Source organism: Rosa chinensis, chromosome 6 (assembly GCF_002994745.2).
Source record: "Rosa chinensis cultivar Old Blush chromosome 6, RchiOBHm-V2, whole genome shotgun sequence".
In the NCBI taxonomy this organism is placed as follows: Eukaryota; Viridiplantae; Streptophyta; class Magnoliopsida; order Rosales; family Rosaceae; genus Rosa; species Rosa chinensis.
The window spans coordinates 51,663,863-51,688,609 of record NC_037093.1 but is presented as its reverse complement, the minus strand read 5'-3'; the positions used below and the strand labels follow the sequence as shown (position 1 = coordinate 51,688,609).

Below are 24,747 nucleotides of genomic sequence, written 5' to 3'. Positions count from 1 at the left end.
AGGCTTCAATGCTTCAATTATAAACAACCTTAGTAGCAAAAAGATATGTTGCAGACAAACAAATTATGGCTCTTGTAGTGAGTCCATACATGAAGATCTACAGAAGATTCAAGCCACACCTTCTCATGGTTTTGGCACAGATCGGCCATGCATGTCTCTACTTCATTACTGAATCAATCATGGGATGAACCCTCATGTCTTTGTAACCTATCGACATATAGTTGGTGGCTTAGTCATGTTTCCATTTGCCTATTTTCTTGAAAGGTAAAGGCCGAAGCTCCGACAGTTTCTTGTAGCCTTCTAATATGAACTAATTAAACAATCAGAAAACCAATTTTGTGTGTATGTGTGTGTGTGTGACTTTTAAGGCATACTATTCTCTCTTACATTCTTTGTTTCCCTGCAGAAAAGCAAGGCCAAAGTTGACTCTAGCATTGTTTATGGAGATATTTGTGATTTCCCTTCTAGGGTAGGATATTGGCATTTCTTCAAATTTACATGTATGAAAGGAATTTGAGCTTCAAGTTTAATTTCCCTGCTGGAAAATCTCACTTTTTTTTGTCTTGATGCAAAGCAGGCTTAGCTTAACCCTTAATATGTATTTTGCAAGCCTGCAGTACACATCTTCAAGCTTCGTCACGTCAATAGCCAATACCATACCATCCCTGACTTTCATGATTGCAGTCATACTCAGGTGAGGCATTAAAATCACGATAAGTATACATCTTACATGCTTTATCTTGTTTTGACAAACATGTTTTCGATACTCACTACCCATAGGATGGAGGCTCTAGATGTAAGGAATCCGCGTGGAATAGCTAAACTCTTGGGAACATTAATATCTCTGGCTGGGGTCATCACCATGACTTCGTACAAAGGACCTGCAATACAAAGCTTCTCCAGAGCATCACAACACATAAGAAGTAATTTTGTTCACAAAAGCTGGACAAAGGGTTCAATCCTTGTGATTGCAAGTTGTATTACATGGTCCATATGGTACATAATGCAGGTAGTTACCGAATTCATAGAAACACAAGAATTTGTTACAAAAACAAATAAAATCACCTTAGAAATATGAGAATGATATAATAGCATGATCAAAGAGTTTCGGTTGCAGTAACTATTCTGCTAACTGTAGGGGATCACATTGAAGAAATATCCTGCACAACTGTCACTAACTACATGGATCAATTGTATCGGTGCAGCGCAATCCGCTGTGTTCACAGTTATCATACAGCACAAACGGGCAGCATGGAGAATTACATACAACAATGATTTCTGGTCCATAATATATGCTGTAAGTAAAAGTATATTATATGAGTGAATTATGATTTAGTGATCAGCTACTAATACTAATATTTTTATGATGATTAACTGTAGGGAGTTGTATGCTCAGGTATAACAATCTTCATTCAACTATGGTGTACAAAACAAAAAGGACCTGTCTTTGTGACCATGTTCAGTCCTCTTGCAACAGCATTAGTGGCTATTCTAGGTTACTTCATTCTCGGCGAAAAGCTGCACATTGGCAGGTAGTAACACAGTTTATGTCAAACTTTTTCTTCAAGTTAATGTCCAACTTGCAATTTGGTTTACTCAGAATAGTGGGAGCGGTCATTATCATTATCGGTCTATACTTAGTCTTATGGGGCAAAGATAGAGATCAAAATCATTTCAAATCCCAAGAGCAACCTACTGATAACCAGAAGGAACCCAAGATGCAAGTGGGATCTTCAGCAGAAAGATAGGTCCTCCAAATGGACCTTGAGGAAAAAGATAAAACCCATGGTTGAAGATTATGCACCATATGACTCAGAATAACATTAAGAGGGAAACAAGGAAATCATCAAGTTGGCTGGGTCTGTGCCTTTAGTACTATTGATGTATATCCATGACTTTACTAAATAAGAAGTTGGTAGGTGATAGTTAATTGAAATCTTTCACATTCACTCCATCCAGTCATCTTGCAATCCAGCATTGATCATCGAAGTAGATGTTTCTATGTTATAAATTACAAATTATAAACTTGTTACAGATGTCAGTCTTGACAAAAGCTTGCATAAACCAAGTTACTAACTAGCTGATCGATTAGGCCAAAAAAAAAAAGGTACCTGATCAGGACCCAAATTTACTCACATGAGTAAATAACTAACCAAAACATTTCCAAGGTTCCTAATGAAATGTTCATTCTATACAGAAAAAGAGTACCCCATCTTCCAGATAATTTAGTTGATTTTACATAATATTTTATTAATCCAGCAAGAGGGAACGGGTTTTGCATGTGAGTATGAGTTAAGCATCATCATTATCTAAAGCATTTTGTCTTTACACTTGACCATACAAATCCCAAGTATAGGAGCATGATCTAATTAACTTTATGTTTATAAAACTTGAAGAGTGTCTTCATAAGTCATAGTCTAATATGATTGGACAACTGTTGGGGAAAAAAATTCAGGCGTAAGACAACAGCAAAGTCATATTCTAGTAGGGCAATATAATTCCAGATTCTGTGCTAGTGAAGGTGCAACTCACAAGCTGGATACTCATGATAACTTAAATGATTTGATCACTTGTTAAACACACGAGCTTCTAGATTGTTGGAACATTCAGTGCAAAATTTTAAATGCTTGTTGATTTAGTGACATTAAATGCTTTTAGAAATGAATGTTGTGTTACCTCATGGAAGACTCTACAAGCCAATCATGGAAGACCCTTCTGAAATTTACTGCATTCTAACCCTTCTTCAACTGCATAATCCCACCACCTTCAGATTTCAACTTGCCATCATTCTCTATTGCTTGAACATCCAAGGTAACATGAAGATCCTGGCTTTGTACAAATGCTTTGTTCTTCCAACAAAAGCACTTTCTTTATTCAATTGCCTCAGCTCTCTAAGATAAATAACACTCGCTTGAGAAGAAACTCTCCTCCAAGTTCTTTTCAGAATTCCAATCTGTAACCAACTCTAGCAGCAAATAAGTTGTTCTTCAACATGCTCTATGAAAAGAACCAAAAGAATAAGAGATTAATTTATCTGCTTACTTCTGTCAATTATGTTACCATGGTTCCAAATTATCTTGTGTACAAGCTCCTCTTTGGTTAACTGACGTAATGAACTAAGAAATGAATCGTGTTGATGGTGAGGTTGAATAGAAAATATGTGTTTCACACCTATTTGGTTTGTGAAAACTTTCATGACTAGCTAGTTTGATCATACTTCTGTATTTGTTGATCCAATCATATTGAAATTGAAACAAAATCAAAAGACACAATGTCACACTATATAGAATGCATGGAATACTTCTCAAGATTACAGCTATGATGGTTCATTTGGAAGTAGATATAAAAAAGCACATGAGGTCAGCAAGCCTTCAGTGATTGATTCTGAGGTTCATTTCCAACCATGTGTTTGGTTCCTACAAACTTTACACCATTTGATATCTTAGGGAGCCAAAAAAAAAGGGTTGCACAATAACCTATTGGAGGCAGGATGCCTAAGAAGTTAATCACTTTTCAAAAAGCTTTATGGCTATGTGCATATCGTTCATAATACGATGCAGTAATGAAAAAAGCTTTTGTGGGAAAAAGGAGAATGACATACCAGTTGCACAAGATCCCCAGGAAGAAGAATATCAAGAATGTCCTTGTCAATCTGTGCGTCATCTGTATCAAGAACTTCATCTTCAGCCTTGTTGCTTTTCTGAAGCAGACTGAACGCTAGCATTTTTCTCTGGGCAATCCATCATTATCATCATTTAAAAGGTCTATCTCTTTGGTTGGGTCAATGGAACTTGACCATGGGATGAACGAGCAATAATAATTTCTTTGATGAAGCAAACTGTATTGAGATTTGACTCTTAAACTGAAAGCTTTGAAACTTTGAAGGATGCCATTGGTAGGTCTTCTTCTATGCATTCTGATTCACAGATGAGATAATATTTCTCTCTACTGGTTGGAGGTTCTTCAAGTGATGTCTTAATGGGAAAACGACAGGTTGGGTATGCTGATTATGTTAAAATCCTCCAATTGATTGCTACAAGTTAGCAATGATAATTGAATACTTGCACATTCAATCCAGGACTCTGAGAAACTTTTGTTTGCTTTCATTTACAAAAACACCAGAATTGGAATATAGGGAATTAGATACTTTTCGACAAATCATACTCTTAACTTTACATGATGAAATAACTAACCAAAACATATTACAAGGAGCTCAATGAAGAAGGGAAATCATACACAATCCTATATTAGTTTCTTACAGTAAACTAAAGAAATCTAGCATTCTCCAGCTCAGTTTGCTTCTTCAAGACGGGAACGTATTGCCTCAGGACATGATCTTTTATTAATGCTGCAAGAACACAGATAATAAGATTAAACACTTTGATCAAGTTTCAACCTTTTCAATGAAAAAAAAAACATGAACTTGTTTTCTAGCTATAAAGAACACAAACTTGAAAAGCAAATCTCCTCCAAGTTTCTTTTCAGAAATCCAGTCTGGAACCAATTCTAGCAGTAAATTCAGTTGCTCTTCAACATCCTCTGTGAAAAGAACAAAACGATTTAGGCTCAGAAGAAACTTCCATATGATAAGAAATTATACTTTTACTAGAAAGAATGAGAGATTATCTGCTTACTTCTGTCAATCATGTCACAATGGTTCCAAATTATCTTGTGTACAAGCTCCTGTTTGGTGATAAAAGAACGGTTCATTGACTGAACTAGGAAATGAATCATGTTAAAGAGTTTCGGCAGGTTGGCAATCATTTTCTGCCGCCTCTTAGCTTGTGAGATGGCTGGATTTCTCTCCTCTGTTGCCTTCCTCTCCTTATCTCTAAGCTACAAAGATATTGATATTGAGAGTCATTAATAAGCATGTGTTCCAACTGTGACTTGGTTGCTAAAACTATCATGACTAATTTGAGCACAACTAAATCCATTCTATGTTGATCCTATTATATTGGTATGAAGCAAAAGCAAAAGTAAACATTTACATTACATTGATACGTTACGAAGCCCAAAAAAGGTTGCAGAAAAACACATTGCAGGCTTTATGCAGAAAAAGTTGTCACATATACATGAATGGTTATGAAACAAGTCTCAGACTTTCAATTGAAACAAACAATAGGGATATGAAATTTTATGGAGAAAAATTAAATAACTAGTACGTCTAGCAACTTTTAAGCAATTATAGAAATAGAAATGCTCAATAGGGATTACGCAGATGCATACCGATTGCAAAAGATCCCTCGGAAGAATATCAAGAATGTCTTTATCCATTGATGCCTCATCCGTATCAAGAACTTCATCTTCAGCATTTCTACTCTTCACAGGAGTGTCAAATTTCAACGACCTGGTGCGTGGAGGACGCCTGACCAACTTGTTCAGTGAGCTATCCTCTGGGCTCATAAAACATCGCTTTGGTGGGTGCGGTGCAGGTGTGATGGACATCAACTTTGCTGGAGAGGAAACAAGCTTTGCTGGAGTTGAAGCAAGCTTTCCTGGAGCAGACTGAATGGCAGTATTATTTCCAGGCAAACCATCATCCTCTAAAGGGTCTATCTTTTTGGTTGGGGTTGCAAGCACTTGACGATGGGAAGAAGCAGCAATACTATCTTCCATAACAGAGCAAACTGTATTGAGCACTTGACCATGTGAAGAAGCAGCAATATCATCTTCCTTAACGGAGCAAACTGTATTGAGATTTGACTCTGAAACTGAAAGATTTGAAGCTCGGAGGGATGCCTTCGGTGGATCATCCTGTATGTTCTCTGACTCACTGTGTTTAGCTTTCTGAGAAAAGTGCCTTCGAAAAGATAGCGAAAGATGAGATGCTATTTCTGGTTGCTGATTTTTAGGTGCTTCAAATGATGTCTTAATAGGCAATGGAACACTGGGAGTTCTGATTATGTTAAAATTCAAATCCTCCATTGATTGATTAGATGGCGTTTGATGTGTTTCATCTGGAATTTCATCACCCTGAAGGCAGGTCTTAAAAACTGCTGGTTGCTCAACTGTGTCTACATCGGTTGACACCTCCCCAGGAGAGGATGAGGAGGAAAACTTGACCCTATGTATATCTTGCTTGCCACAGTTGAATGGATGGGGCAGAGTTTCTTCCGGAATTTCATAATCCTGAAAGATGAATTAGAATTATTTGACCACATGCTACTAAAAACAGCAGTTCAAGAAGGTTATTGACATGATTAAACTGGAAGTCCTAAGTAAACAAGCGTAATCTAACTTTATTATTTATAAAACATGAAGCTTGTTTCTCAGCTAGACAACAACATCTATATTTTTGTTCAAGTCTTAGTCTAATATGATTGCACAACTGTTTGGGAATAAGTTGAATCCAGGCATAAGACAACACTGAACTTAGTCATATAATTCCAGATCATCAGCTAGTAAAGCTGTGATTCATATAGGCTATGCATCATAATCAAGATAATTTGAGCCCTTGTTGTACACAAGAGCGCCATAGATTGCTAGCATCCAGTGATTACAAAACCATTGGTTTATTAATAGCACAAAACACTATCTAAACGTAAAGGTGCCACTCAGGTATAAGATTCTGCAAAGGGCTTACAAAACCCTTCAAACCATGTAGTTGATGAATCATCATAAAACAAATGAAAGCATATTAGTTTTGTTACCTCAGGATAGGATCTGGAAACCTGCACAAGCCGATCACGGAACACCCTTCTCAAATTCAGTGTCTTCTTCAACTGCACAATCCCCCCACCTTCAGATTTCGACTTGCCATCGTTCTCTAATGCTTGAACATTCAAGGCAACATGAAGATCCGGTTTCAAACAACTGGTTCGCTCATCCAACACAAGCACTTTCTTTATCTCAATCACCTCAGGCAAAATAAACTTCATCTGAGCCAAGTGACTATATGTAAACCTCCTAAAAAAAAAAAAAAAATCCAAGATAGCCAAAAATCCATCACTTTCAATTCCCTAAATTTCTTCATAGAAAATTAAAAAGATGAGATTTTTAAAGAAAAGTACCTATCAGTCAAATCCTCAACCGCCGGGCAGATGTTCCTGAAGCTCGTCTTCAATCCCTTAGACCTCAACAACCGAATCGAACTATCCAAGCAATTGAAAAACTCACCCAACATTTCAAACCTGCATAAACCCCACAAAACCCTAAAAATCAAAACCCACCCAAATTGCCATCGCCTAATTAAATCCCAGAAATTCAAAAACCTTACTTCTCCGGTAGCTTTTTCGGGGCCCCCACACGGGCCTTCTTCGGATTCTCCTCCGGCCAAGCGATTTGCCGTCTGGCAGATCCGATCTGCTCCTTCTTCTCGCCGACGCTTTTCGCCGCGGCTCTCCTGATTTCTCCGATGGATAGCGCGAAGTTCCGGTTCCGGGCTCGAGGCGGCGCCGGCTGCAGGGTCTTCTCCGGCGTCGGCGCGGTCAAAATCGGGTCTTTCTCCACCGATTGGGGCTTCGTTTGGGTTAAGGGTTTCTTCGATTTGAATTTCAGAGCCAGATCTGAACCTTCTTGGGTCTCTGAGGAACTCATTGTAGAAAAGAGATAGAAATCTCAGTCGCACAGAGACAGAGACAGATTCAGATAAAGAGAGAGAGTGAGAGAGGCGCCGGCGAAATGAGGGTTTCGAGTATTTATTATAGTCGCTGGCGGGAAAGACCAGCGTGCTACCGTTGCCTCCCGCCAAATCAATCTGTTGCGTCCCGCGAGTTTTTATCTCGGATTCGGGTCGGGTAGGGAGCTAGTGGACACGTCCGATGGGGCTCATATTGCGAAACATGGGCCGTGTCTTGGCCCAGCCCAAAGAATTAGAAGAAAGGGGTTTAGAAAGAGTGGGGAAAGTGAAGCGGCTTCTATTAACAAAGTATTCTTCATTCTTCTTCGTCTTCCCCAATCATATTGAGAGAGACAATTACACAAGCAAAACACAGAGAGAGAGAGAAACGAAACCCAAAAAAAGGCTTCGTATTATTCTTCTCTCTTCGGTTTCTCCTCTTTTTTTTAATTTTTAATCGGAATTGATTCGTTTTGGACCATTTGCTTCTTGGTTTTCGTGCCCTCGCCGTTTTGGTTCTCACCGTCTTGGAATTCGGCGGCGTTTTTTTTTTTTTTTTTCCGGTGGAGGTGAAATTTGATTGCTTTGAACTAATCTTTTAGGGCTGTCAATTGGGTGGAGGTAAAGTTTTGTTCTTTTGCTGCTTCTTGGTTCTGGGTTTTGTTTTGTTCTGCCCAAATTGAAAAGGGAATATCTTGGAGGTGGGGTTGATTGTGGTTTAGATGATAGCTTCATTCTTGTTTATTGCTTTGTTTATAGCTGGGTTTGGATAATTTAGTTGCTAGAGTTTGATATTTGCTTGATGAATTGAGTTTGCTTGACCCAGCTAGCTTAGGGTGATCACGGTTTGCTGTAGGAAAAAACCTCAATTAGAAGAACCAGGTGAAGTCTATGGTGAAAAAGAAAGTTGGCATTAGGTTTCTAGAGCAGATATTGATATGAGAACCTATCCCCTAGGTTTGGGATGATTGGGATAATTATCTTCTGATTATGTTAGTTTCTATTTAAGGAAAGGGTTCAGCTGATTAGTTTAAGAATGCTGAAGATAATCGGAACTTTGCAATGATTATTGAGTAGCTGCTAAGCTTAGATATGTGCTTGATGAATTGACTTGTGGTCAAGTAAACTAGCTCTTAGTGCTGAGTAAATGAAGATAAGGTAGTAAGATTATGTCTTTGCTGTACAAAAGTTTGAAATCATTATAGAGGAACCAGCTGAAGGAAATGAGTGACAGATGTTTTTTTTAAAAAACAAGTTGCTACTGGGTTCATAGACTGGTATTGATACAAGACCCTCTTCTCTAAGTTTTGGTTGCATTGGTTTGTTTAGCTGCTAATTAGATTGCTTTTGATCCGAACAAAGAATGGTTCAGCTGATTAGTTTAGAAACGCTGAAGACGATATGAAGCTTGCCATGATAATTGAGTAGAAGAAGAATGTTTTCTTTTACCTTTTTTTTGTCATTTCCTGGTTGCATTTGCATATTGTTTACTATGGTTGCTACTCTGTTCTTTTTCTTTTTTACTCACTAATATGGAACTTTGTTTTCATGCCTATAGATGGGACCATATCTTATCCCCTCATTCTTACAAAATCTTGCTTAACTTTTTCAGTTGTACGTCGAATGGACAGGCTGTATCTACCCATAGTCAGTGTGTATGAATGATGTTCGGTTGGCTTAAGGGTGTGAAGTCTCTCAGCAGTTTTAAGTGGCGTGGTGAATCATCTTTGACAGCATCATTGCTTAGAGATGCGGCTCCTGAGGTTGAATTATCTGCGTATGGAAGGGCACCGAGTCCAAGTCCCGGCAGCGAGAGCCCAACTGGGCTTCTTAATGGCGAGAGTGTAAATGTGGAACCAATTGCTGATTTGGACCTGTTCTTTGAAAGGCTGTACAGCTACTATTGTGATAAAGGCCTCTGGTGTATCGTCATAAAGTGGATAGTAGAGCTTCTCAGCTTGGGTTTCACCATATGCTTCTCTGGGTTCTTCTTATTATTTGTTGATTGGAATGGTCTTCGTAATGCGAAGTGTGGGATGGATGCATTTCAATCTGGAACTAAGCCCTGTGATCTTGCTACTGAAGCTCTTCATCAGCACCCATTAAGCCCTCTGACACTTTCCAAAGCTATAATTGTTGGATATTTGTTTATATTTTCCATTTACTGGATCTTCTGTTTTCTGAGGTTTTTCGCTCAACTACGAGATACTTTGGGAGTCCGTCACTTCTATCACCACAGGTATGTCTGAAGAGTATTATAATTGAAATTATAATGCAATTACTGCAGTTGCTTAAGTTTTTTTTTTTTTTTCAAAAGCATACGCATTTATAATATTCAATTAGTAAAGAAAAGCGGGTACGGTTGTTTTCTTGCAGCCTCCATGTCACGGACAATGAAATTAAGACCATGCCATGGGCATCAATTCTGGAGAAGGTTGTCCAGCTACAAAGATCACAGCAGCTTTGTGTGGTCAAAGATCTTTCTGCTCATGATGTGGTTATGCGTTTGATGCGGAAGGAGAACTATTTAATTGGAATGCTTAACAAGGGTGTTCTTGCTTTTCCAATCTCACAGTGGGTCCCAGGTAGTGGCCCAACTGTTAAATTGCCCTCGGATGGAAAGCGAGAGCGTCTAATTCTGACAAAAACCCTTGAGTGGACTTTAAATTGGTGCATACTGCAAAGCATGTTTGATCGGTATGGTCAATCTTAATACATACTTCTTGAAATACCTGTATACTTAATTTATATTTTCAAGCCTTGATATTTATGTTCGGGTGGCATGACCAATATAGTTGTCTAGAATATGAGGACATCATTTTTCTGCCTTCTTTTTCTGGTTTTGTAAATAAAACTTTAATGTTATACATATGAGCAAACTTTAGTTTGTCTTGGTCAAAAAACGAGAAACAGCTAATCTCTCTGATGTCAAAAATGGCGAAAATTAGGGTTAGACTGGTTTAGTGGAAAAAGTCTCTTGGTCAAACTATGTTCATTATGATGGATGCTTTAAGCTTTTACATCTACTTGGTATACTTGTAGATAATGGCTCTAAAAAGAGCACAATGGGAATCTTTGTTGCCGGCTCCAAACATTTCAGGAGGAGATTTGATCAATTTGATTTGAGTTGTAGAAAATGCCTTGATTGAGTTGATTCAGAGTTGTATATTCATGCATCGGTGTTTTGTATTGTGGGCCTACCTTGGAATGGTGTGCATAGTTATGATCTTTTTTGACTATGTGTATTCTTTCTGCAGGAATTTTTGTGTTAGAAGGGACTTTGTATCAAATCCAAGAACATTACAGAAAAGACTTATGGTAGTGGGGCTTGCTATGCTTCTCCTTTCGCCATTTCTTGTCATATTCATGCTGGTATATCTCTTCTTAAGGCATGCAGAACAATTTTATAATCATCCGAGCACTGCTTCTTCTAGAAGATGGTCAAATTTGTCAAGGTGGATGTTTAGGGAATTCAATGAGGTAATATTGTTCTTTTTTTTTTTATTTTTATTTTTTTTCTCTCAAGTTCAGATGGTCCTTTGCTTGAAACAAAGTAATGCATGTTCATGTATGGTACTTGTGCTTGTGATTGAAAGATGCATTACCTGTGATTTTTTTGGCATCTTTTTCTTACTTTGATAACCACTATGTGTGAAGTTAGTTTGGAGTTTGGACATTTACTGAAAAGATGAATTGCAGTTCCAGCCAACACTGTTTTTTCCCAAAATTGATTGCATGGGTTCTTAATATGGATCAACCAACTTTCCAAAATCTTGTTTGCAAACCCTAAAGTTTTTTATTGTGCTCTTTTGTGTTCCCTTTCATTTGCATGCAAATTTGCTGCCTAAAACCTTCAATGTTTAATTGATGAGCTTGCACAAAATTTTGTTCATTAACAATACAAGGTTGGGTTTAACATGTTAGATTCAAAAAAACTTCACCTTGGTAAAGGTTTTATATGATCATTATCACTTCATCATAAATTTAGAGTTTTGTTCCCCTGTTTCATGATATGAAACTATATGAAGAATCATGGCTTTTCAAAATTGAATCAATTATCTTTGGTATGGTTGGTTTACTTTATTGAAAGGAGTTAGGCATCTATATATCTTTCTAAAAGTTAGTCTCCCTCTCCCTCTTGGTTTTGTTTCCATTGTCTATAATTATGAATTCTGTCCTCTTTTACTATAATTTTAAAACTGGCATCATAATGTGGCAGGTGGACCACTTGTTCAAACACAGAATCAATAGCAGTTTGGTACATGCTTCTGAATATTTGAAGCAATTTCCTTCTCCTATTATATCCATTATAGCAAAATTCATCTCTTTTGTTTCTGGTGGCTTTGCTGCTATTTTAATCATTATCGCGTTCCTAGAGGAATCTCTGCTAGAGGGCCATGTAAGATGTTCTTACTCCTACTTTCTTAATGACACATTTGGCTATGTTGTTTGGAACTCTGGATATGATGCTAACTTTTAGTTTAATATGAATGGGCAGATATTTGGTCGCAACTTGTTCTGGTATGCTGCTGTTTTTGGAACTATAACAGCTATTAGCAGGGCTGCAATTAGTGATGAGCTTCTGGTCCTTGATCCAGAGGGGGCAATGTCTATGGTGGTTCAATACACACATTATATGCCCAAGACATGGCGTGGCAAAGAGAATACTGAGGGTGTTCGGATAGAGTTTGAATCCCTGTTTCAGGTAATCCCCTGCAAAGCTCTATTTCCTTTTGTTTATCCTCCAATATTAAGCTGCTGTTCATACTATTCTCTTTCTTTTTCTGTGTCTTTAAATGCAGTATACTGGAATGATGTTACTTGAGGAGATGGCCTCTATCTTTCTCACTCCATATTTACTTATATTTGTTGTTCCAAAGGTCAGAGAATTGCAGATCTCATTTTTGTTTTGTTTCATCTGTGCACTTTCCGGTTTATTGATTTAGTCTGATCCATGTTTACTGTGCAGCGGGTGGATGACATTTTAGAGTTTATTGCAGAATTCACAATTGATGTTGAAGGTGTTGGTCATGTTTGCAGGTTAGTATTTGTGCACCCTGTTCTCTTGGCTTTGTGCAGATAGGGATTAGCCATTTTATGTGCTCTGAGCCTTTCACATTGACAAGATTCTAAAATTTGACTGCCTGTTCATTTCTTGCAGTTTTAGTGCCTTTGATTTTCAAAAACATGGTAATAGAAACTATGGGTCACCTTTCAATGTACCTCGCTCACAGAGGAGTTCTCAGGGTAAAATGGAGAAATCATTCTTGAGGTATGATCACAAGGCATTTCTCCTTCACTAGAGATTTACTTGGGGATGCCGGTTGTGTCATTTTTATGTTTTCCTTTTCCAATTGGGGCATAAACTACTTCTTGCGATGCTCTAGGTACATGCTAGCCAAATAATTTCCTTGCACATCTCAATTCTTAAAAATTTTCCATTTTTTGTGGCAGTTTCCAGAGTAGCTATCCTTCGTGGGACCCAAATGCACAAGGACATCAGTTTCTTTTAAATCTTAGAACTTTCAGGGAGCAAAAGTTGCAGGGACAAGAAACTAGACATGCATATTCTCCTCAGAGAATGTCACCGGGTAGCCCCAGTTTGAGAACTTTTGGTGGCATGAACTATCTCTCAAGGGAAAGGCTACATCATAATCCTAGAACTGGCTATCAATTAGGTTCTCTGTGGTTAATTGATGCAGATCAGAAGAATCATCCATACCTTCTTGATTGGTATTACACCTCTGCCCCACACCATACAACGAGTTACAAGAGGGATATTCTGGAAGAACCATTTGAAGGTGCTGAGCAGCAGTCTGTGGATTGGATGCCACCCAACTTCACAGACAATGGAGCAAGATTTGAAGATCTTTGGGACCATCATTATGAGGATCGATCACGGTCTTATCTGGGGGCTTCTACATCAGCCCCTTTCCCCCGAGATAATGTACTTCAGCATCACGATACTGGTAATCTGGCACACCAAACTCGGAGTCACTGGTGGGCTAGAACTGGCACTCATGGTACACAGCCCCAGTCAAGTTTTCTTGATCCTCCACAGTCAAGTTTCCTTGAGCCTCCTAATTTCATGTGCCGGCCTTCAGATAATTTTTATGAAAATTTCTCAGATAGAAGCTTAGAGGAACAGGATGAAGAACAGGAACAGGAACGGAATGGACGACAGGATGCAGAACAAGATGTAGAGCAGGAACAGCACTTGGATTGGAGGAGGAACTACCATAACTTATCTCGAACTACTTATATGGATGACTTAGACTTAGAGGCAGGAAAATTTAATCTTCATTTTGATGATGTATATAGTAGACGTCCCGAAACTCCCAAAGATATAACCACCAAGCTTCAGTGATATCTATTTGTTTCCTCTAGCTTTTTCAAGAGGTTCTTTATTGCTCAAGTATTTGGTTGGTTATCCACTACTGGATATGTGTTCTATTGCTCGTTAAGGAATCAGGAATCATGTATTCTTTGTTGTATATAAATTCAATCAATTCTTGATGCTCTCTTATTCTCCCAGTTGTGAGGGTTACTCAGATCACAGGAAAACCCAGTCCTCCAAAAATGTACAGATTGAACTATTTGATCATTTTGAATTGCTTTTTCATTCCACCAGTAGATCTGTGGTAGCTGATCACTTATTTAGAGTGATATATTGCTCGTGTTCTCAGGACGTCATTTTGTACTCAATTCGATGCTATGTTATTCGCATCTTTTTTTTTAGGCTGAGTAAGGGGTTTGAAACCCGGTTAAGCTGGGAATGTTTTTTGCATCTTTATACGCTCACAAAAAACGCATAGATCGAAGTGTGAATAGCATTTATGTATTTAACCAGATATTTTCTTTACTAGCAATAGCAGTAATAGAATATATTCATCTAGTGTAATTAGGGGTGTCACTCGGTCGGTTCGAATCGGTTATAGGTATTACCAACTTCAAAACCAAAGCTTTCGGTTTTAAAACTGAGCTGCCAATTACCAACCAAAATTTTCGGTTGTTAATTATATATACGAAATTCGGTATTTCGGTTTTCGGTATTACCAACTTTAGAACAACTAATTCTTTATAATATAAATTAGAATGAACAAAACTAGGTTTTTGAATTTTATAGTCATAAACTTTGTATTCATCTACTAATTATAGCTTTCTTTTGTATATGTGACATCAAGTTTTAGCAATTTTCAATAACACTAGGTTATTTAACTATCGTTGACTAGGTTACTTAAAATACGTATACTATTAGTGTAGTATATGTAGTAATATTCATACTATTATAAAAGTTTTTATGTTTATTTCTTAATATACATGTATGTGTATTGAAAACTGTAGTATATAAATCTAATATTTAGATAATCTGTAGATTCGGTATTTACCAAAACCAAACCAACTTTTTCAGTAATTTTCAATTTCGGTTTTATCGGTCTCGGTTACCAAAAAGTCGATTTACCAAACCTAAAACATCGGTTGGTATTCGGTCGGTTTGGTAATTACCAAACCAAGTGGCAACTCTAGGTGTAACAGATAAAAAGAATTATGCTCAATCACATTTGAAAGTAAATTTAATTATAGAAATACTTATTTTTAAGTTAAGTTATTTTGTTACTTAAAATACATATACTATTAATGTAGTATATGTAGTAATGTTCATATTATTATGTGTAGACCTAGCCGTCTCTGCAGCTAGGGTTTCTCGGTGTCTCCTCGCATCGATACAATTTCCAATACTTCATATTCTCCATCTGATCTCATTTCCCATTCGATGGTTAGCATCGTGGAAGATTCTGTGGCAACTTTGAGTCAGGCGGACTCGGCTTTGGTGGCTCTCGGGGAGGTCGGGGCTGCGGCGTTTCAAGATAACCATTGGTATATGGTTGGACGACTGTTGGCACCGAAGGCGGGCCTTCCAGGGTTCAAAGGTACTATCTCTAATATCTAGCATATCCGATCAGGCCTTACCATTCAAGATGCTGGTGAGCGTTTCGTGTTTCAGTTTGAGAATGAGGTTGTACGCAATCGGATTTTGCATGGGGGTCCTTGGTTCTATCGCAATACGATGCTTGTTGTGGGAGAATATGACGGACTGTGTCCACAGGAAACTGTGGCTTTGCATCTGATAGAGGCCTGGGTAGTGATGCGGGGTCTTCCTCTTGCCTTGCGGAACAAGACGGCGCTCAACATGGTGGGGGCAACGTTAGGGCAAGTGGTTAGAATGGATCTGAATGCTCTGAAACGAAAGGAAGAAGAGCAGAGGATCAAGGTAGTGTTTAATGTTCATCGTAGAATTCGCTCCTGGAAAGTTATTGAATTTTCTCCGGTGGTGAGGCCGGAATTAACTTTCATATATGAGAAGGTCAAGGGTTACTGCCGCGAATGTGGTCTGTTTCTTCATGATGCGATGGGATGTGACAAAACTTTGTTTAAAGAGAAGGAGGAGATTTTGGCTAGTTCATCGATGGAGGCCATGGCGGGTCTGTCTTTGAATTCGTGCAAGGATGTGGTGGCTTCTGTGATGGTGACGGAGGCTGGCAAGGGAAGTACTGATCTTGTCTGTGTGGAGGCTGTCTCGGGTTCGGTGGGGCAGGCTGCTGGGACTTCACGGCTTGGGATGGACGGTAGTGCTGTGGTGTCCAATGGATTTTTAAGTTCTAAGAGGATGGGCCGACAGATGGTCATGGAGCCGGTCCTGAAGCATTCATTTGCTCGTGATCCTTTGATTCTCACTCAGCAGGAGATGGGGTCAAAGGCATTGGCTTTGAATCCAATAATGGATGTGATCGGGAAGGAGAATGCTCGTGTGGAGTTCTCTTCCTTGCAAGTGATGCCAAGTGGGAGGAAACGAAAGGCTTTGTCAATGTTGAGTAGGTTTGGGAAGAAATTCTTAGCTCTTCCTGATTCAACGTTGGAGGTTGGAGAGAATGCTTCCCTGATTGTGCAACACAAAAATGGAAAATTGCTGGTCTCACCTAGAAAGAAGAAGATTTGGCGTCCAAAGGGCAGCAAGAATAAGGCTAAAGTTACAGATGACCAGGATGAGAAGAAGATCCGCAAGTATAAGAGGCGGGGAAAGGCTTTGAGTTTTGACTCAAATATGGAGGTATCAGCTGATGCGGATGGGAATGTGCATGGAACACTGCACGTAGGAGAGGATGAGGTGGTTCCATTTGTGGAGCCTCCGGTTGGAGAGGGAGAGGTGGAAGGTGAGGATTCACCTTCTATCAGTAGTTTAATTTTATTTTATTTTTGGGTCGCAAAAACCAGTGCCTTAGTTGTTACCTTTTTATGCCTGCTTCAAGGTTTCTGGTTTTTGTTAGAATAATGGTGCGTGGATTTCCTAAAAGGTGGGTGTACTCGGGACTATCTGGGATGCTATTTGAGAATAGGGTTTTGGTGGTTCTAAGGAACGATTGCTTTCTGTTGACCCCATTGGGGTGTTTCGTTTTGTACTGCTTGCTGAATCTAATGAAATGGATGACCTGTTTGCGTTCAAAAAAAAAAAAAAAGGGTTCATACTATTATAAAAGTTTTTATGTTTATTTCTTAATATACATGTATGTGTATTGAAAACTGTAGTATATAAATCTAATATTTAGATAATCGGTAGATTCGGTATTTACCAAAACCAAACTAACTTTTTCATTAATTTTCGATTTTGGTTTTATCGGTCTCGGTTACCAAAAAGTCGGTTTACCAAACCTAAAACATCAGTTGGTATTCGGTCGGTTTGGTAATTACCAAACCAAGTGGCAGCCCTAGGTGTAACTGATAAAAGGAATTATGCTCAATCACATTTGGAAGTAAATTTAATTATAGAAATACTTATTTTTAAGTTCAGTTATTTTGTTTTCCACCTTTAAATCTATATCCAACGATAATTGAACATAATTTGCTTAATTAGATCAGGTCTCAAAAAAAAAAAAAAAAATCACTTGTGAAACGATTTTACCATAAAGAAAATCTGAAAATGTGAAATAATGAGTCTATTGAACGGCGTCGTTTCGGTTTCTCATCGCCATCTACTTCGCCGACCTCAAAGTCACTCCAAAATTCAGTGCGAGGGTTTATGCAAAAGGGTTTAACAGAAAGCTAGAACCCACAAAACCTCACCCAGTTCCGACCATGAGAAAGTCTTCAATTTCACTCTTCTCCCATCTCAGTCGTCGGAGTTCCAAATCCTTTGCTCCTCTTCTCTCCAGAAATTACATTTCTGACCCTCTCGCTTCCTCTTCATCTTCTTCTTCGCCGACCCGGTTCAGGCCCTGCACCAAACTCCATGGCTTGTTCTTCAAAAACACCCAATTCCAAGCAAACCCATCTCGAAACATGGACACCCTCGCGCCTCAAATGTCCTCAAGGCAGAGAAAAATCAAGGAAAGGTCCGAGCTCGAAGACGCATTTGAATCAGCGACTACTTCCGAAGAGATGCGTAGGGCTTTCAAGGAAATGGAGTCGGTTTTCGGAGAGAAAGAGCTGGCCTTGGCTTGTTTGAAACTTGGGCTCAAGCTTGACCAAGAAGGTGAGGACCCTGAACAGACTCTCTCTTTTGCTACTAGGGCCTTTAATGCTTTTGATAAACAAGATGATGATAGGGATAGTAGTAGTGGTAATAAGCCTTCGTTTCTTGTTGCAATGGCTTTACAATTGATGGGTTCTGCTAATTATAGCTTGAAGAGGTTTAATGATAGTTTGGGGTATCTGAATAGGGCTAATAGGATGTTGGGTAGGTTAGAGGAGGAGGGTTGTAATGTTGGGGATATTAGGCCGGTGCTTCATGCCGTGCAGTTGGAGTTGGCGAATGTGAAGACGGCGATGGGGAGGAGAGAGGAGGCTCTTGAGAATCTGAGGAAGTGTTTGGAGATTAAGGAGGTGATGCTGGAGAAAGATGGTAAGGAACTTGGCAAGGCCAACCGGGACTTGGCTGAGGCTTATGTTGCGGTTTTGAACTTTAAGGAGGCGTTGGGATTCTGTAGGAAGGCATTGGAGATTCATAAAGAACAGTTGGGGCAGAACTCAGTGGAGGTTGCACATGACAGGAGGCTTCTTGGGGTTATTTATACCGGGTTGGAGGAGCATGAGAAGGCCTTGGAGCAAAACATGTTGTCACAGAAGGTTTTGAAGAATTGGGGTCTTGGTTCTGATTTGCTTCGTGCGGAGATTGATTCTGCGAATATGCAGATTGCACTGGGGAAGTATGATGACGCTATTAATACTTTGAAGGGTGTTGTTCAGCAAACGGATAAGGATAGTGAGACAAGGGCACTAGTGTTTATCTCTATGGGAAAAGCATTATGTAATCAGGAAAAGCTTTCGGATGCAAAGAGATGTTTGGAGATTGCTTGTGGAATTCTTGACAAGAAAGAGAGAGCCGCCCCGGTAGATGTTGCCGAGGCATACTCAGAAATATCAATGCAATACGAGACAATGAACGAGTTTGAAACTGCAATTTCACTGTTAAAGAGGACATTGGCATTGCTTGAGAAGCTCCCTCAAGAACAACATTCTGAGGGAAGTGTTTCTGCTAGGATAGGGTGGTTACTTCTGTTGACTGGCAAGGTCTCACAGGCTATTCCGTACTTGGAAAGTGCAGCTGAGAGATTGAAAGAGAGCTTTGGGCCCAAGCATTTTGGTGTGGGCTATATTTACAACAACTTGGGGGCAGCATATTTGGAACTAGACCGGCCTCAGTCAGCTGCACAGATGTTTGCTGTCGCAAAGGACATCATGGATGTCGCACTTGGGCCACATCATGCAGATTCAATTGAGGCATGCCAGAACCTCTCAAAAGCATATGATGCCATGAAAAGGTCTAAATACTCTTCCTCGTTCTTGTTTACTTGGCCAGTATATGGTTCTATTAATCTATGCAATAGAGAACCTATTATGTTACTGACATAGTTTCTAATTCATGTTATAAGTAATGCTTGTGCTATTTCCCATAGTTTTCTGGTTGGAAAATGTAAACTTAATATAGGTCTGGCATTTCTTGTTGGCACATGCACCCACTTTCATTTCCCTTGGTATCTAATCATCAAGCATCCATTAAAAGAGGTGATTGATGCATGTAGTGAAATTTCTAGTCTTATGTAAGGCATGATGCATTTAGTGAAATTGCTAGTCTTATGAAAGGCACAATCATGTGTATCTCATAATTGATCTCTTGGGTTTTCAGCTATGCCCTTGCAATCCAATTCCAGCAGCAAGTAGTTGATGCTTGGGAGAACCATGGACCAAGTGCTCATGACGAACTCAGAGAAGCACATCGACTTCTTGAAGAGTTGAGGAAAAAAGCCCGTGGTACATTCTTAAATGATGAGCGAACCATCAAGGCCTTGCCCTTGCCCCAAACTCATCCGTCTGCCAGGAGCTCACAAGCTGACTTCCTGTGAATTTGAAGTGATCAGACTTAATTTAAAAGATGCTCAGAGTAATAGATATACTGGATAAGAAAGCACATTGCAAGAAGTGGTTAAATTCATCCTTGGAGTGTAAGGGGGTATGGCTGCTGGTTTCAGTTCTTCTCATAATGTTTTGGCTATATTTTTTTTTTTCCAGGTGATGGGGAATGTGAACGTCTTTATAAGAAAACAATCTTAATAAGTCATTGTTCTACACTTAATAATGTATTATCTTGAAGAACACATTTTTCTGCTCATGTATATTGCTTTAGAATTGAGGAATATTTTTGTTTATTTCCTAATCATGATGAAAGTTCTATCAAATAATCAAATTGTCTTCCTCAGCATGAGTTCCTTTCTTTATATTGTGAACTGTGATGATCATCTATATAACTAATTCACTGCAATGTTTAAATAGACTAAACAGTCTGTTTACAAAGAAATCTTGGTAAAGAGCCTTGGCAGAACATTGTACTTGCTGCAGAGTGCTCTCTCAATGGGCACCGAGTTTACATGTTATGACAATTAAGCTTCGACTGATGCTACCTTCCTAAAACACAATATGTTACTGTCATACTCCTCCCATGTTATGTCAATGATAAGAAAATAAATGATTTGGTTGATATTTTTATCTTTTATTGCATATCTGCATAACTTTGTGTATAATTTTCGCACCCTATATTGTAATTTGACTTTTGTGTAGCTATCTTATGCTAGATTGATGGATTTGGAGTGGAGAGCCATTGTCAACTATATGCTTGTCTCTTAAATATGTTGATTTTAAAATGTTTATACATGCACCTATAATCAAAGTTACATGTGACAGTTCTTTAGTGAAACTAATGGTTTCTTCCTTTCCTTCACATCACAAATCGTGTGCAACACTGCAACTCCAAGTCAACAACCTAGCTGGTATTATAAATGTGCCAAGAACAATAGCAAGCTAGGCTATAGCAATGAACCTCATCGTTTGAATTTTCGACCCCTGCGTTATTTATCATATTAAATAATTCTCAAGTCTCTGAAATCTGATTAATGCATTCAATCCTCCATATGCATTATGTTCCAAACTAATCAAGTAGGCAAAGCAGCAGATATGTTGTTCTTTCTTTTAAATTCAAGACTATCATGTCTACGACAATTTTAAATCCAATTCTTTCTCTATCTGGTTGTGTAATTCCCCATGTCCTTATCTGCACAGCAATTAGATTTTTATAATGATTAGCTTGATTAGCTCAAAATAAATTGCTTTTTATAAGTTGTAACCAATAATTATAGTGATTTTGATGGCCTTTCTATAATAATGGCCTTCTATTGAATTTCTTTTTTCTGTGGAAAGTCAGCATGGTGGGATGTGTATCTCTGTATGCAGTATGAACAGCTGCACACTTTTGTGTAATAATTTGATTTCTGGCTTTCTGCATATCCTTGGTTTGTAGAAGAGATTAAAAGCAAATATGATATCAACTTCTTTCCCCCGTTACAACTTACAAATATGATAACAACGTCTCAATATTCTCACAAAAAAAAAAACCAACAACAACAACAACGTCTCAACGATGTGAAAGTGAAACTGTAAATATATGTTTCCTATATAAACTTTTCAAGTTTAATTCATTTTGCAAGGATCACCTAGTCATAAAAGTTCCTATTACAACACTAGCTACCTGAGAGGCTTATAGTCTGCAACACTGCTTCAGTACTGTCGATTTTAGATTTGAAGTTTGCCTTGAAGTTTTTAAGGAACTCCTTAAATGTCAACGATTGGTAGAGTGGCGGATTTTGGTTGCATAGAGCTTTTGCAGGTTCTATAAGGTTCTCATTAGAAGGATAAATCAAGTAAGCAATGGTTGTCCTTGCGACTCTTGAATTAGTCACCACTCTGTGTTCTGCACCTTTAAACTTTGAGTTGCTGATAATCTACAATTAATCCATGCAGATCGATTAAGTTAATTACTCATAGTCAATTTAGTACAAAGATCGAATAATCGGGTCAAGTTATATACCAACCTGGAGTACATAGCCTATGTTGACCACAAAAGCTGTAGAAACAGGCTCAACCCCAATCCAGTTCCCATCTTTGAAAACTTGAAGCCCTTCTGTATCTTGAAGCAAAATGGTTATGAGGGTAGGATCCCGGTGTTTGGTTAACCCCAAGGTTAAGCTAGGATCCGGACACGGCGGATAATGATTCGACAACAGCATTGGACTATCACTGTGCCCACCATTGAAGAACTCAGCGCTAAGTCCCAACCCTTCAGCAAGCAGCTCCAGAATCACAGCACCCAAGTTCCTCGCCTCCTCCAAATACCGCTTAACAACATCTCTGCAAAGACGTACATCACAAAATCAAGCGTATCATCGATCAATCACATGATTCGGTTCATGTTCTCATTAAGATTAGTAAGCAATAATCTCGGTATGTACTTACCGGTACTGAGTTGGTTTTTGAGGCCAATATTGCAGGTATTTTTCTGAAGTATGACCAGGGTGAGTCAATGCATCTCTCCAGTAGTGAACTTCTTCATTTGCGTAGTTTTCACTGCTTGTGTAGAGCTTGCAGTCTCGACTTGGATCCTTGGAGCATTCTCTTGCCTTGTCTTTTGAGGGCATTTCATGGAACTCCTTGAAAACACTGATTGTATCATCGATTAACTTATTCGAAACTCCATGGTTGATAACCTGATGATCATGTAATTTTTGTTTAGCATATCTTGTTGATATGCCATGAAGTTCATATAAAAAGTACAAAACTGACGCTGAAGGTGAATTTGAATTACCTGGAAAAAGCCGAAGTCCTGGCTGGCTTTGAAAATCTGCTGAATGGTGTCACGGCGATCATGGCTCCCGAGATCAACTACTGGAATGCTTTTGCATAGGGGAACGTTGAGCTTGCCGGGTCGTTTTTCGGGTGGGAAAACATATGTTTCGGGCACGGATTGATGAACGTCAAACCAGCTTGAAACAAGCTTCTGATCTAAAATCCTCTCCATGTCAATCTTTGAAACAGAATGGTTGTTTCAATGTAGTTTGTACTCTAAATAGTTAACTAAAGCAAACATGCACAACATATGATCTCACCAACTTGCCTTTTATAGGAAGCCATCTGCCATATTTCACATGCATCAACAAGTTATTAACATTAAGAATGACCAAGTTGCAATTCTTTTAGCCAATGTATAATAATTAAAATATTAATTAAAAATTTCGAGATTGAATGTTATAAACTATTTACTATATGACATGCCTTTGGAAAAATAAGACTATTACATTTACATGCCACATTTTTTTTTTTTTGAAAATTCATTATACACCCAATTTTCATAATAAATACCACAAAAAACCCATCCACATTTTCTTGTCAATATACACCCAAATATGCCAACTAAGATACATAATATATCCTTATTTTTTTCAATATTACACAAGTTGCCACTAATAGTCAAAATCATTTAGCAAATATTATGGAGTTTGATTGACGTCATTGTTGGTATTACCTTCACTTTAGGTTTTTATCAGTACTTAATTTAAGATCGATGTTTACATTAATCTCATTATTATCATGTAATGATGAATTTTTGGTATGTTTCTTCCTATATATAGAGGCAAGTGAATTCATTCATCATTTTTTCTTTGAGTGGAGACTTTTCACAAAGTTGCATATGATTTTAAAGGATGATTTCAAACAACCTATTCATGAGGTTTATTTTATCATTTTCTTATGGGTTAGAGATTTCCTTTCACATAGGTACATATAACAATCATATTCGTAATTCAAATTACCTATTCATCAGATTTATTTAGTATAATATTTTTGTTAATCTCTTGATTTTGTGTAAAGCTTGAATTGGATGGATTTTTTGTAATAAGAAATTTCAACCTGTGAATCTGGTACAAAACTTAGTTTCATTCTTTCAAAATAGAATCATTGTTTCTAATAACCTGATACTTAGATTGCTTTAATATGTATTACCTATGATTTAGATGTCTTTTTTTTGTAATTTTATATTATTTGTGTAACTCTATATCATAGTTTGTTTCTTTCCATAACCTATAGTATTGACAATTAATATAACTATAATTTAGATGGCATATTTCGAATATATGTATGCAAATCCGGCCTAATAGAGTTTTACCTTTGAAATATGTCTATGAAGGTACTTTGCAATTGTATAAGGAATCACAACATGCAGGGCACTAGTAGTTGGGAGATTTTTGAAGATTACATTACAAAGTGCTAGTTGATATGACGGATGAAGTGTTGTAATGTTCTTTATAATAGGTTTGAAAATGTAAATTTTATATTTCAATTGTAAAAACAAATTTAAAATTGTTTATTTCAATACTGGAAGAACATCATTTACGGTTGTACTCATTTTCCCTTGTTCAATAATTTTTTAGTTTTATTTCTTCAAAAAGAATTTGTGTATTTAAATTACCTTGATATTAGAAAGAAACTTTTTAATATTGTAAAGTTCATTTTCAATTGTAAAACAATCAATGGTAATAATGAGTTTGGTAAATTATAGTGCAAAAACTCTTGCAAATTATTCAATGTTGTCAAAATTAAGGAATAATTATTTATTGAGAAAACACTACAGTTACACATAACTATTATGTGGTCCTAGACCACCCCATAGAATACGGACATCTATATGGAGAAAAATCTAGGGGCAAAGAAAAAAAATCTTAAAGCGATCAATCTACAACAAGTACATTTTACATGGACTAATTACATTAACTTGACCATTTTAAAAAATTAATGAATATGGAATGATT

General features: G+C 37.9%; 5 protein-coding genes across 5 annotated transcripts; 3 read left to right on the top strand and 2 right to left on the bottom strand.

Moving 5' to 3' along the window:
• The first annotated feature begins 590 nt into the window (after positions 1-590).
• Positions 591-2,001, top strand: LOC112171531 (WAT1-related protein At1g44800-like). The gene is made up of 5 exons (XM_040508040.1): positions 591-694; positions 781-1,009; positions 1,139-1,297; positions 1,381-1,532; positions 1,601-2,001. The coding sequence occupies exons 1-5, from the start codon at positions 597-599 to the stop codon at positions 1,746-1,748; spliced, it is 786 nt and encodes a 261-aa protein (XP_040363974.1). The 5' UTR covers positions 591-596; the 3' UTR covers positions 1,749-2,001.
• Positions 2,002-4,081: 2,080 nt separating this feature from the next.
• LOC112169317 (CDT1-like protein a, chloroplastic) lies at positions 4,082-7,707 on the bottom strand. Its single transcript, XM_024306332.2, has 7 exons — positions 7,220-7,707; positions 7,014-7,133; positions 6,654-6,909; positions 5,230-6,132; positions 4,635-4,836; positions 4,452-4,539; positions 4,082-4,348 (listed from the first exon to the last, which is right to left on the bottom strand). The coding sequence occupies exons 1-7, from the start codon at positions 7,537-7,539 to the stop codon at positions 4,291-4,293; spliced, it is 1,947 nt and encodes a 648-aa protein (XP_024162100.1). The 5' UTR covers positions 7,540-7,707; the 3' UTR covers positions 4,082-4,290.
• Positions 7,708-7,868: 161 nt separating this feature from the next.
• LOC112169316 (autophagy-related protein 9) lies at positions 7,869-14,082 on the top strand. The gene is made up of 10 exons (XM_024306327.2): positions 7,869-8,182; positions 9,174-9,800; positions 9,938-10,258; positions 10,819-11,041; positions 11,781-11,960; positions 12,060-12,266; positions 12,364-12,441; positions 12,531-12,601; positions 12,723-12,833; positions 13,016-14,082. The coding sequence occupies exons 2-10, from the start codon at positions 9,223-9,225 to the stop codon at positions 13,926-13,928; spliced, it is 2,682 nt and encodes an 893-aa protein (XP_024162095.1). The 5' UTR covers positions 7,869-8,182; positions 9,174-9,222; the 3' UTR covers positions 13,929-14,082.
• A 3,528-nt stretch (positions 14,083-17,610) lies between these two features.
• On the top strand, positions 17,611-20,312 carry LOC112174660 (protein KINESIN LIGHT CHAIN-RELATED 1). The gene is made up of 2 exons (XM_024312459.2): positions 17,611-19,377; positions 19,743-20,312. The coding sequence occupies exons 1-2, from the start codon at positions 17,693-17,695 to the stop codon at positions 19,957-19,959; spliced, it is 1,902 nt and encodes a 633-aa protein (XP_024168227.1). The 5' UTR covers positions 17,611-17,692; the 3' UTR covers positions 19,960-20,312.
• A 1,134-nt stretch (positions 20,313-21,446) lies between these two features.
• Positions 21,447-23,058, bottom strand: LOC112173435 (hyoscyamine 6-dioxygenase). Its single transcript, XM_024311054.2, has 4 exons — positions 22,749-23,058; positions 22,400-22,650; positions 21,979-22,294; positions 21,447-21,888 (listed from the first exon to the last, which is right to left on the bottom strand). Exons 1-4 carry the CDS (start codon positions 22,959-22,961, stop codon positions 21,628-21,630), a joined length of 1,041 nt encoding a protein of 346 aa, XP_024166822.1. The 5' UTR covers positions 22,962-23,058; the 3' UTR covers positions 21,447-21,627.
• Between the last annotated feature and the right edge of the window lie 1,689 nt (positions 23,059-24,747).

Bases quoted from the DNA above. Each gene is read 5' to 3' on its own strand.
- LOC112174660 (XM_024312459.2), top strand. From the start codon at position 17,693: ATGAGAAAGTCTTCAATTTCACTCTTCTCCCATCTCAGTCGTCGGAGT. The intron at 19,378-19,742 runs GTCTAAATACTC...TTGGGTTTTCAG, and splicing joins GCATATGATGCCATGAAAAG to CTATGCCCTTGCAATCCAAT.
- LOC112171531 (XM_040508040.1), top strand. From the start codon at position 597: ATGTATTTTGCAAGCCTGCAGTACACATCTTCAAGCTTCGTCACGTCA. The intron at 1,010-1,138 runs GTAGTTACCGAA...TGCTAACTGTAG, and splicing joins CCATATGGTACATAATGCAG to GGGATCACATTGAAGAAATA. The intron at 1,533-1,600 runs GTAGTAACACAG...TGGTTTACTCAG, and splicing joins GAAAAGCTGCACATTGGCAG to AATAGTGGGAGCGGTCATTA.
- LOC112173435 (XM_024311054.2), bottom strand. From the start codon at position 22,961: ATGGAGAGGATTTTAGATCAGAAGCTTGTTTCAAGCTGGTTTGACGTT. The intron at 22,295-22,399 runs GTAAGTACATAC...ACGTCTTTGCAG, and splicing joins CAAAAACCAACTCAGTACCG to AGATGTTGTTAAGCGGTATT. The intron at 21,889-21,978 runs GTTGGTATATAA...GATTAATTGTAG, and splicing joins ACATAGGCTATGTACTCCAG to ATTATCAGCAACTCAAAGTT.
- LOC112169317 (XM_024306332.2), bottom strand. From the start codon at position 7,539: ATGAGTTCCTCAGAGACCCAAGAAGGTTCAGATCTGGCTCTGAAATTC. The intron at 7,134-7,219 runs GTAAGGTTTTTG...GGGTTTATGCAG, and splicing joins CCGAAAAAGCTACCGGAGAA to GTTTGAAATGTTGGGTGAGT. The intron at 4,540-4,634 runs GTAAGCAGATAA...TTCTTTTCACAG, and splicing joins TTGTGACATGATTGACAGAA to AGGATGTTGAAGAGCAACTG.
- LOC112169316 (XM_024306327.2), top strand. From the start codon at position 9,223: ATGATGTTCGGTTGGCTTAAGGGTGTGAAGTCTCTCAGCAGTTTTAAG. The intron at 10,259-10,818 runs GTATGGTCAATC...TTCTTTCTGCAG, and splicing joins CTGCAAAGCATGTTTGATCG to GAATTTTTGTGTTAGAAGGG. The intron at 12,267-12,363 runs GTAATCCCCTGC...CTTTAAATGCAG, and splicing joins AGTTTGAATCCCTGTTTCAG to TATACTGGAATGATGTTACT.